An 11464-nucleotide genomic window follows, 5' to 3' on the forward strand; every position below is an offset into this window, starting at 1 on the left:
ATCAATTTCTACTACATCTATATTTTTTTTAAGATTCAGATCAGGGACTACATTGAAAATTCCCGAATGGTAATAACTTACCCATATTAAGTGGGCGTTTGGACATAAGAATTGTAAAATTTCAAAAACAAAATGAAATTTCTTGTCAAGTGAAAATAGTATTTGAAAATTAGAGTTGTGTTTGGACATGAATATAATTTTGGGTTATTTTTGAAGTTTTGTGAGTGATCTGAATGAAAATTTTGAAAAACAGCTTTTTGGAGTTTTTCAAATTTTGAAAAAATTCAAAAATTCATCTTCCAGTAAAAATTGGAAATTTTATGGCCAAACATTGATTTCGAAAAAAATGAAAAATTTTCGAAAAAAAGTGAAAAAATTCTTATGTCCAAACGGCTCTAAGTATTTATGCTAAAGTAGTACAAGACAGTGTCTTAAATATACACATTTATCAGTTGACTATGGTTAAATGGTATATATTTATTATTACTTTAATTTTTAACTAGTAAAGTTAAATAAATTGGTTGTGTAAACACCCATGTGGGTAAGTATTTACCATTGTCAAATCATCTGCCCCATTCTAACAACAAATAGAATATTGCAGTGGAAACTGTGATCCAAACAGTTGAAAACTTCCCCACCTTTTGAAGATTAGTTACACTGTCAAGATTTATTTTAAAAGTTTACTCATATATATATTCTTTTGGGGGTAGGTTGGTTATGATATGTCCGGTTTGCCAATTGGTCTTCAATTTATTGGGAAGCCATGGAATGAATCCTTACTGATTCATATAGCTTTTGCCATGCAAGTAAGTGAATGTTTGGATCCCTGATCATCTTTATCTTTATTTTGGATTGTCATGCGGTTTTCAAATCCCCAAATTTTCATTTCAGAAGGCAAGATCTCATATTAATTAGACAAATCTATGAGTCGTAAAAGAGAATGCTTATCATATTTTACATTATTAAAATTGGATTTTGGACTAAGAAATAGCGTATCTTGGTTTTTCAGGCATTATGCATCTCTGAATACAAAAGGCCAGAGGTTTTCTTTGATCTATTGGGGAAGTAGTTGAATTCCGCTAATCTGATCTGCAGGCTGCAGCGCAGTGGGGGCTGGATAGCCTGGATTCATACAACTACTTTCATGTTATGTTTGGTTATATATAGAACTAGATGAGTATAGCACGTGCTCGCCTGCGTTCAGCATTGCGCATTGTGGGGGGGGGGGTGTCCACATGCATGTGCTTTTTTAAATTTATTGAATGAGCCTATTTAAACTGTCGACGAACGAATATAATGCAACTTTTCACTTCATCACAGGATCATATTCATCAAACTAGGTCATCGATCTCTTGACTAAGAGTTACTCCCTCTGTTTCAAATTAAACGAGATACTTTCTTTTTTTGTTTGTTCCAAAATAAATGACATATTTCTAAATTTAGAAATAATTTAACTTTAAACTCTTTATTTTACTCATTTTACCCTTAATGAGAAGCTTTTATAATCACACAAAAGTCAAGGCCCTACAAAGCTTTTATCCCTTAAGCTTTTAAGATCACAAGTTTCAAAAGTTTTCTTTTCATTTCTTAAACTCCGTACCGAGTCAAACTACCTCATCTAAATTGAAACGGAGGGAGTAATATTTTACTAAAATATAAAGCAAAGAAGATAATGAATACCTTTGAATCAAAAGCCTATAACCTCTTCAACACGGTTTAATGCATTTGTTCTTCGTAGGAGTCATCTACTCCCTATGATTTAATTTATATGAGGTAGTTTGACTCGACACGTTTAAGAAAAATATAATTTTTAAAACTTGTGGTCTTAGAAGATTAAAGGATAAAAGCTTTGTAGGCGAATAACATTTGTGTGGCTATAAAAACTTCCCATTAAGGGCAAAATAGATAGAATATAAAAATTAATATTAAATTATTATAAAATATAAACTTGTATCATTCTTTTTGGAGTAAACTAATAAGAAAAATGTATCGTATAAATTGAAACGGGTGGAGCATTGCAGTTCCTCTTATGTGTCACAAGTGAGTTAGTGTTGGAAAATATTATTGGACCGGGTTCACCCACGAGGGGTGGTAAATAGTTCACAAGAGACCGTTAATTAGTCTCCACCTAAACCCTAATGCTAGTGTATATAAACACCATTATGGGTGTTGAAAAGTATAAAACACCATTATGGGTGTTGAAAAGTATATTTTTTTTCATTCTGGATTATAACGATTAGGGTATTGAAGAAAACTCTCTGAATCTCCAAGGGAATTTCTAGGTTGTGAAAAACAAGGAATTCTTTCAATTTGTGATAATTTCTACCGATCGGTGACTCAAATTGTAATTGTTATAGATCCACTTTCGCTAACAAAAAACTCATAAGTTTTTCTAACTAGTATTTACAGTTAAATACTTCAGTTAGGCAGCATATAACATGGCAACTACACCCGGGGTGTAAGTTGCAACTGTGTAACGTCCATGATGTAAAAGCTATGATTGTGTTGCTCCTCCTTGTTTCTATTCACCTGGCGGGTGACAGACACATCTAACCCTGCCTTGTTTACAAGCCATCAAAATGAGAGACTCTTTCCTCAAACGACAGCATGTCACAACTGTTTATCCGTAAAATGGTACAGTTGAATTTGTAACGTGGTTTACAGACAAACGAATCGATTTGATCCCAAAATGATAAATAAATTAAATAAAATACAAGACTTAGCGTTGAAATCGAGATAAGACAGTAAATAGCTTGGTTCCGGGAGCAGCTTCCGAAGACAGTAATAAGACTAACAATAGACAAGAAATAAAATATTATTGAGCTTAGAATAATGTGTGGCATAAGTTTGTGAGAAAATTCGTGTCCCTTACAAGGGCTGTTGAAGACACCATTTATGGCTACACCTAGGGAACAAGGTCCTAGGATCAAGCCCCTCATAAATGACAATTATGGAGGGCATTGATGAGTGTGTAATGGAAGGCTATGAATGCCCAAATTCTCTATAACGGATTGTGTATTTAATACTGAAGAATATTCTTCATTCAATATCATCGGATGGCAAACATTCGTTTGTCTTCATTAGCAATATTCCATTCGGGGTCTTTTCGGTGCCAACCGAAGCTGCTGTCCCCGGTCTTGGTTTCTACTTGCCTCGCTTTTCATCTATCTCCGGTTCTACATGTCTCTCTATCATTTGAGTATTTAATATGAACCGACAGATAGTCCCTCTGCTTTCCGGTGGCACATCTTTGTGTCATTGGAAAATTGGTGAAGATACCTTTCTTGGCGGGAAACTTTTTGATCGTCTCTCCGCATTTAATGCCCCGAACATGCGTCACTCCACGATTTAACAATAATTTCTCCGATTCTTGAGGTAATTATGTCCACGATTTTAGCCATCTATTCCTTTACTTATACGCCTCATTCTTCTTCTTTTACCCTTTATAGTTTTTCAAACTCTCTCAACTTCTTTGCAATCAACTCTTTCTTGCTTTCACTCTTCTTTAATATTCTTCTTCAAAGATTTCTTACTATATTCTGCTAATCATGGCCTCCTCCTCCAAGAACTCAAGTTCTCTAAAAAAAAAAAAAAGCACCGATGATGCTGCCCCTCCTATGGTGAGCACCATCATTCCTAGAAGGCACAACACAACCAAGGATTTTGAAGAGAAGTTTCCACTAAAAGCAATCGAACTTTTAGTGGCGACAAAAGTTGCTACTAAAGCATGGTAGCGATTTGTGACAACTGTAACTGAATATTATTTGTGATGACTTCTGAAAATCGCCACAAAAACTATACATTTGTAGGGACTTAACTCGCCACAACAAGTGAAGTAAAAACCCAACCACAAAATAGGTTTTAGGTTGGTCGCCACTGATGAGCAACTTATAGTAGCGATTGTAGTCGCCACAAAATTAATTGTATGTTCAGTGGCAGCTCTGGTCGCCAAAATAACATGAAGTTTTGTAGCAATATTGGTCGCCACAAATACTAATTATTTTGTAGCAATGTTTGGTCGCCCCTAAAATGTAACAAACCGACCGGTCGTTTTGAGTGTACTAGCCCTGATCCCCTATTTACTATTTTTCCCGTATCTGTTTCTGCTTACGTGACTTGTCGGGAGGTCTTGTTTTTGGTTTTGGAGTGATTTTGGACACTTAGTCCCTAAAACATAAGCTTAAGTCTTAGAATTTTGACCGTAGTCAGAACTGTATGAAGACGACTCCGGAATGGAATTCTGTCGGTTCCGTTAGCTCTATTGGGTGATTTTAGTCTTAGGAGCGCGTCCAGACAGTGAATTTAAGATCTGTAGCTAATTTAGGCTTGAAATGACGAAAGTCGAATTTTTGGAAAGTTTGACCGGGGGTTGACTTTTTGATATCGGGGTCAGATTCCGATTCTGAAAGTTGGAGTAGGGAGTAGGTCCGTAATGTTGAATATGACTTGTGTGTAAAATTTGAGATCAATCGGACATGGTTTGGTATGATTCGGCATCGTTTGTAGAATTTGGAAATTTCGAAGTTCATTAAGTTTGGATTGAAAAGTGATTCATGTTTTTGATGTTATTTGAGGTGGTTTGAGGATTCGACTAAGTTCGTATAGTATTTTGGGACATGATTGTATACTTGGTTGAGGTCCTGGGGGCCTCGGGTGAGTTTTGGGTGGTTAACGGATCATTTTTGGCCTTGGTGAGATAGCTGATATCTGCTGCTGCATTTTTTTCTGGTTTCCTCTTACGCGTTCACAAGAGGAGCCTCGCGTTCGTGAAGAGTGTTTTGATTTGGTGAGATTTTGCTCTACGCGTCTGCGAAAGAGAGGACGCAAACGCGAAGGTATGGTAGTGTGTGTATCGCGAATGCGTGAGTGGCGTCACGGTCGCGAAGGGGAGTGAGGCAGTTGGGGACCCCAATCTTTTGTTCTACACGTTCGCGAGGTAAGGGACGCACTCGCGAAGATCTGAGTTTGCAAAGCTTTGCATTCGCGAAGCTTAGGTCGCATTCGCAAAGAGTTAAGTTGAGAGGCAGTCTGAGTTGGTCTACGCGAACGTGAGAGGACAGTCGCGTTCGCGAAGATGGAAATCTGGGCAGACAGTATTAATTTTAAAAATGAGAGTTTGAACCCATTTTTGCATATTTTGAACTAGAGAACACGAAATTGGGCGATTCTTGAAGGGATTTTTGTGGAGTTGATTGGGGTAAGTGATTCCTACTTGATTTTGGTTAAAACTCATGATTATATCTTTAATTTTATCATCTAATTTGTGATTTGGGGTGAAAAATTGGGGAAGAAGATGAAGTGTTCTTGAGTTAGATTTTTGGGGTTTTGAATGGGATTTTGTTATCGGATTAGAGTAAATTTGGTATGGTTAGACTTGTGAGTGAATGGGCTTTCGGGTTTTGTGACTTTTGTCAGATTTCGAGACGTGGGCCCGGAGGGAGGGGAGGGGGTTCTGGCCGATTTCAGATTTTTGGCTTATAGTTCCGTGTTTTTCTTGTGGGATTGATTCTTTTGGCTTATATTAATTATACCGTACTGCTTGTGGCTAGATTCGGAGCGTTTGGAGATTGATTCGAGGGGCAAAGGCATTGCGGAGTAGGATTTTGTGCGTTTGAGGTAAGTAACAGTCTTAAATATGGTTTTGAGGGTATGAAATCCCGAGAATTGGTATGATGTGAGTGTTTGGAGATGACGCATATGCTAAGTGACGAGCGTATGAGCGTGCACCATGAGAGATCGTGACTTGGTACGTCCCGTGAGACTGTAAAGTCGAATAGCCATTGTTATTACTTGTTCTTCCTTGCCTTTAAGCAATTGACTACCTTTCATGTTAGAAACCATACTTAGGCCATATGATATCACTGTTGGGACTCGCAGCGGTCGTATACTTGTTGAATTGACTGCTAATTTGCTGTCTTGTACTTGGTCAAAGTCTTACTAGTGTGTTACATCTTTGTTCCCTCTCATTTCTTGTTGATACTTGTTGTATTCTCTTGTCGGGCTAATTATTATGATATTCTGTGAACCCGAGAGGCTGGAGAGGTTAGTGACTGAGATAGGGCCTGAGTGCCGAGTTGTGAACTATGTGAGGGTATATGGATCGGGTTGCATGCTGCAACGAGCCTTATGGCTATTTATGGACTGTGGATTGGATTGCACGCCGCAACGCGCCTTATGGCTACTTATATGATTGGGTCGGGCTGCATGCCGCAGCGATATAGCGCTTGGGCTGAAAGGAACCCTTCCAGAGTCTGCACACCCCCAGTGAGCGCAGGTACCTATTGAGAATATGTATTGAGGGCTGAGAGCCGAGAGTATGAGCTATTGAGATGAGCTGAGTGACTGCTGCCTTGAGAGAATGTACTTGCTTTTATTTATTGATGCATGTTGTCATCTGTTGTTGTTGTGAAATTTCTAAAAGACTCATATCTGTTTTACTTGAGCTCGAACTGATTTGACTTATACCACCGGATTTGAAAGCATGTTCACTCTTTACTGAAAACTTTTGAGATGATCTGTATTTTTATAGCTCGTCACTACTTCTCAGTTCCTTATTTAATTCTGTTACTTGCTGAGTTAGTTGTAATCATGCTACACCCTGCACATCATATGCAGATCCTGGTGTGTACGGTTCTGACGGTCGCTGAGTTCGTGCGCGAGCTGATTATCGGAGACTTACGAGGTAGCTGCCGGTGTCCGCAGTCCATGTTTCTCCTTTCTTATTATCTTTTCTCTCTTGTATTGGAATTTGGCACAAACTATAGTAGACTCTCTTTCTAGATTGGTTGTTAGATACTCATGACTTAGTGACACCCCGATGTCGGGCTATTATTCCGCACTTATATTTTGGGGTTTTACCCCGTTATTGTGTAAACCTCAGGTTAATTTAATTGATTTAGGTCCTTTCTGTCATATATTGAAAGCATATTGAGAATGTCGGCTTGCCTAGTTCCACGATAGGCGCCATCACGATGGGTTAGGTATTTGGGTTGTGACAAGTTGGTATCAAAGCCTAGGTTACATAGGTCTCACGAGTCATGAGCGAGTTTAGTAGAGTCTTGCGGATCGGTACAGAGACGTCTGTATTTATCTTCGAGAGGTTGCAGAACCCTTAGGAAACTCCACATTCTTGAATTCTTGTCATGCGAATCTGCTGGTTCTAGTAACTAAACATCTATTGTTTCATCCTCTCACAGATGGTGAGGACTCGTACCACTAGGCAGGATGGACAACCACTAGTACCACCAGCCAGGGCAGCGAGAGGCCGAGGTCGCGGTAGAGGCCACGGTAGGGGCAGAGGTGCAACCCACACAATAGCTGGGGCAGTACCTGTAGATCTACCAATTGCCCTAAATCAGGACCAGATTCCAGTTGTTGATGCACCAGCTCAGGCACTACCTGTGCCCATCGTGATTCTTGGCCTTTAGAAGGCCTTAGCTCAGATTCTGACCTTGTGCACCGGCCTTGTTCAGGCGGTCTCTATTTCGAAGGCAGCAGCCTCTTCTTAGGCCGGGGGAGGCACTCACAATCCCACCGCCCGCACACCTGAGAAGGTAGTATAGGGACTCCAGACATCGGGGGCACCACCAGCCTAGCCGGTTGTAGCTGCTCAGGACTATGTGGTTCCAATTATGCCTGAGGATGAGCAGCGTAGATTGGAGAGGTTTGGGAGACTGCAACCTCCATCTTTCAGTGGTGTAGAGGGAGAGGATGCATAGGATTTCTTGGACAGGTGTCAGAGGATACTCCGTACATCAGGTATTTTAGAGGCCAGTGGGGTCTCGTTCACTACTTTTCAGTTCTCTGGGGCTGCCTTCAGTTGATGGGAGGATTACGAGAGGCGTAGGCCGGTCGGCGCAGTACCCCTTACCTGGCAATAGTTTTCCGGCCTATTCCTGGAGAGGTTCGTGCCACATACCCGCAGAGAGGAGCTGCGAAGGCAGTTCGAGCAGCTTCATCAGGGGGGATATGTCTGTGATGCAGTATGAGATGCGATTCTCAGAGTTGGCCCGTCATGCTATCTGGTTGGTTTCCACAGACAGGGAGAGGATCAGGAGGTTTATAGATGGCCTCACTTTTCAGCTGCGATTGCTTATGACCAGAGAGAGTATGTCTGGTGCTACTTTTGATGAGGTTGTCGACATTGCGCATCAGATTGAGATGGTTCACAGTCAGGAGAGGGTTGAGAGGGAGGCCAAGAGGCCTCATGGATAGGGTGGATTTAGCGGTGTTCCTTCTGGGGGCAGTTCCACCACGGTAGGGTCGTCCTTTCAGACATGCTCAAATCTCGCCCAGTCCACCGTTGTGCATCATCTTGCCATGGTTCACACAGTTATCAATAGGGACATTCATCTCTCAGTGCCCTCCTAACTCAGAGTTCATCACGTGCTCCATCGGGTCAGGGCTCGTCTATGCCAGGTCCTTCTACCAGTCATTCAGGTGCTCGGGGCTCCCTTCAGTCCCCAGCACCAGCACCAGGGAGTTGATATGAGTGTGGAGAGTTGGGCCACATCAGGAGACATTGTCCCCGTATTACAGGAGGTCTGATGCAGTAGAAGAGCCAGTCTACGACATCAGCACCAGTTTCTTTACCACCCGCTCAGCCAGCTGGGGGTGGAGCCCAGTCATCTAGGGGTCGCCCGAGAGGGGGAGGCCGATCAGGGGGTGGCCAGGCCTGTTTCTATGCACTTCCTTCCAGACCAGATGCCATTGATTTGGATGATGTGATTATAGGTATTGTCTCAGTTTTCCATAGAGATGCCTCTGTATTATTTCTGGTTCTACTTATTCATATGTGTCCTCGTATTTTGCTCATTATCTGGTTATGCCCCGTCAGTCTCTAGTTTCATCTGTTCATGTATCTACTCCAGTGGGTGATACTATCATTGTGGACCGTATATATCAGTCATGTGTAGTGACTATATGGAGTCTGGAGACCAGAGTAGATCCCTTGTTGCTTAGTATGGTCAATTTCGACGTGATTTTGGGTATGAATTGATTGTCTCCATGTCATGCTGTTCTAGATTATCACGCTAAGACCGTGACGTTGGCGATTCCGGGATTTCCAAGGTTGAGTGGAGTGGCTCTATAGACTATGTTCCCAATAGAGTGATTTCATACTTGAAAGCTCATTGGATGGTTGAGAAAGGTTGTCTATCTTATCTGGCCTTTGTGAGGGATGTTAGTGTAGAGGCCCCTGCTATTGATTTTGTTCCGGTGGTACGAGATTTCCAAGATGTTTTTCCTGCAGACCTATCGGGCATGCCGCCCGACGGGGATATTGATTTTGGTATTGATTTGGTGCTGGGCACTCAGCCTATTTCTATTCTACCGTATTGTATGGCACCGGTGGAGTTGAAGGAGCAGCTTTAGGAACTCCTTGATAAGGGGTTTATTTGGCCTAGCGTGTCACCTTGGGGTGCACCAGTTCTGTTTGTGAAGAAAAAGGATGGTACTATGAGAATGTGCATTGATTACAGACTGTTGAACAAGGTCACAATCGAGAACAAGTATCCTTTGCCGCGTATTGATGATTTGTTTGACCAGCTTCAGAGAGTGATGGTGTTCTCTAAGATTGATTTGAGGTCAGGGTATCACCAGCTGAAGATTCGGGACTCAGATATTCTTAAGACAGCTTTCAGGACCCGATATGGCCATTATGATTTCCTTGTGATGTCTTTTGGGCTGACCAATACCCCAACATCGTTCATGCATCTGATGAACAGTGTGTTTCAGCCTTATCTTGACTCGTTCGTTATTGTATTCATTGATGATATCCTGGTCTACTCTCGTTGCTAGGAGGAGCATGCCCAGCATCTGAGAATTGTGTTACAGAGATTGAGGGAGGACAAACTTTATGCAAAGTTCTCCAAGTATGTGTTCTGGCTTAGTTCAGTGGCGTTCTTAGGGCACGTGGTGTCCAACAAGGGTATTCAAATTTTGAACCAAGCGTTCGATTCAAGCCTTACCAATTCGGATTAAACCCAACCTTTGCACACAAGTTTCAAATGATAAAATGGACCTATTCCAACTTCCGCAATAAAAATCTAAATTCGATATCATCAAAGTCAACCCCCGGTCAAACATAGAAATTCTCCAAACCTCTAAATTACTAACTTTCGATTAATAGCACCAAAATATCAAAGGAACCTCCAAATCCAAATTCGGGTATACGCACAAGTCTAAAATCACCATACGAACCTAGCGGAACCCTCAAATTATCAATCCGAGGCCGTTTGTACAAAATTCAAACTTTGATCAATTCTTACAACTTAAACTTCCAAAAAGAGAGTAAGTGTCTCAAATCCCTCTCAAAACCTTCCCAAAATCAAATCAACCATCCCAAAAGTCACAAAATAACAAATACACATACAAGAAATATCAAGTAGGAGAATGAAGCTCAAATACACAAAACGATCGGTCGGGTCGTTACGTGCTGATGAAAAGCAATATAATAAAAATTATGAAGTAATTGAAATAACGAAACGAGCAAGGAACGACAAAGAGAGATTCTTATTGAAGAAACTCCAGTGAATGACATCTGATGATCAATGCTGATAATTAAGAGAAATGAGCTGAAGTATAATATCCGTCTGTCAAGTTGAATTATAATGGGTTATAATTGTGGAAACATGTGTATTTATAGTCTAACCTTAATGTAACTATCCTCCTAATATTTAGCCTAAACATTACGCCCATTATCTGCAGTAAGCGCGAATCTACTCAGTTGCATGTACCTGTGTTGTAACTAACGGGCATGGTTGAGGGGGGATCTCGCTAGAGTTCGATGTTGCAGGATGAGTATCTATCAGGACTCTTATGTCTAAGCAGAAGTACAGCTCCGGAACATCCCAAGTCTGATTTGAGTTGTGCTTATGCAGATCCAAAATTAGTTCTTGGATCTTTAGTCTTCGTTCCAAATAACTATATGTGATGTGGTCTTGATCAAGAAGTATTTGTCACGTGTCAACTATCGTTCTGACCACGTGTCATAACCGTATTTTACCAATACAAAGTGATCATTAGAGTAAAATTTATTACCGAAGTTGTAATACAAAAAAGATGATGTACTCTCACAATTTTATCCAAGAAAGTTAATAAAAAATAAGGAAAAACGAAGAATTTTATTTGCAATCATTTCATTCTTTCTCTTTATAACTGATTATAATTTATCTCTTCCAAATTTCTTTATTCCAGGCAAAACTATGTTTCCCTCTACTGAAGTCACCAAAGCTTATACCTAATATCAAATTGGCCAAATATGGGGAGGTTTGTTTATTTTTATTAGCATTGCAATTTAATTTCTAAAAGTTTTCCTTCCTTTATATTATTATATTATTATACTAATTTATTGGCTTCTTTCTTTCCTTTTTTTTTTTTAATTTCAACTTTTTCTTCTTCTTTTTAGTGGTTTAATGACTGCAGTGATGACATAAGAGTTTGTTGTTCTCAAGCTTTAGCAAAA

General features: G+C 40.4%; 1 protein-coding gene across 7 annotated transcripts in view; it reads left to right on the top strand.

Moving 5' to 3' along the window:
* LOC104102394 (fatty acid amide hydrolase-like) overlaps positions 1 to 11464 on the top strand; it is a 100792-nt gene extending 89328 nt beyond the window's left edge. For 2 of the 7 annotated variants that reach the window (XM_070174936.1, XM_070174937.1), the window contains 2 exons: positions 711 to 806; positions 1010 to 1438. In XM_070174936.1, the coding sequence (XP_070031037.1) occupies positions 711 to 806; positions 1010 to 1069 (156 nt within the window). In that variant the 3' untranslated portion in view covers positions 1070 to 1438. Of the gene's footprint in view, positions 1 to 710; positions 807 to 1009; positions 1439 to 5549; positions 5617 to 6615; positions 6683 to 11196; positions 11269 to 11407 lie in introns of those variants that run through there. The other 5 variants (XR_011407810.1, XR_011407811.1, XR_011407812.1 and 2 more) reach the window with 4 other exon arrangements.

This window comes from Nicotiana tomentosiformis, chromosome 5 (genome assembly GCF_000390325.3).
Source record: "Nicotiana tomentosiformis chromosome 5, ASM39032v3, whole genome shotgun sequence".
Lineage (NCBI taxonomy): Eukaryota > Viridiplantae > Streptophyta > Magnoliopsida > Solanales > Solanaceae > Nicotiana > Nicotiana tomentosiformis.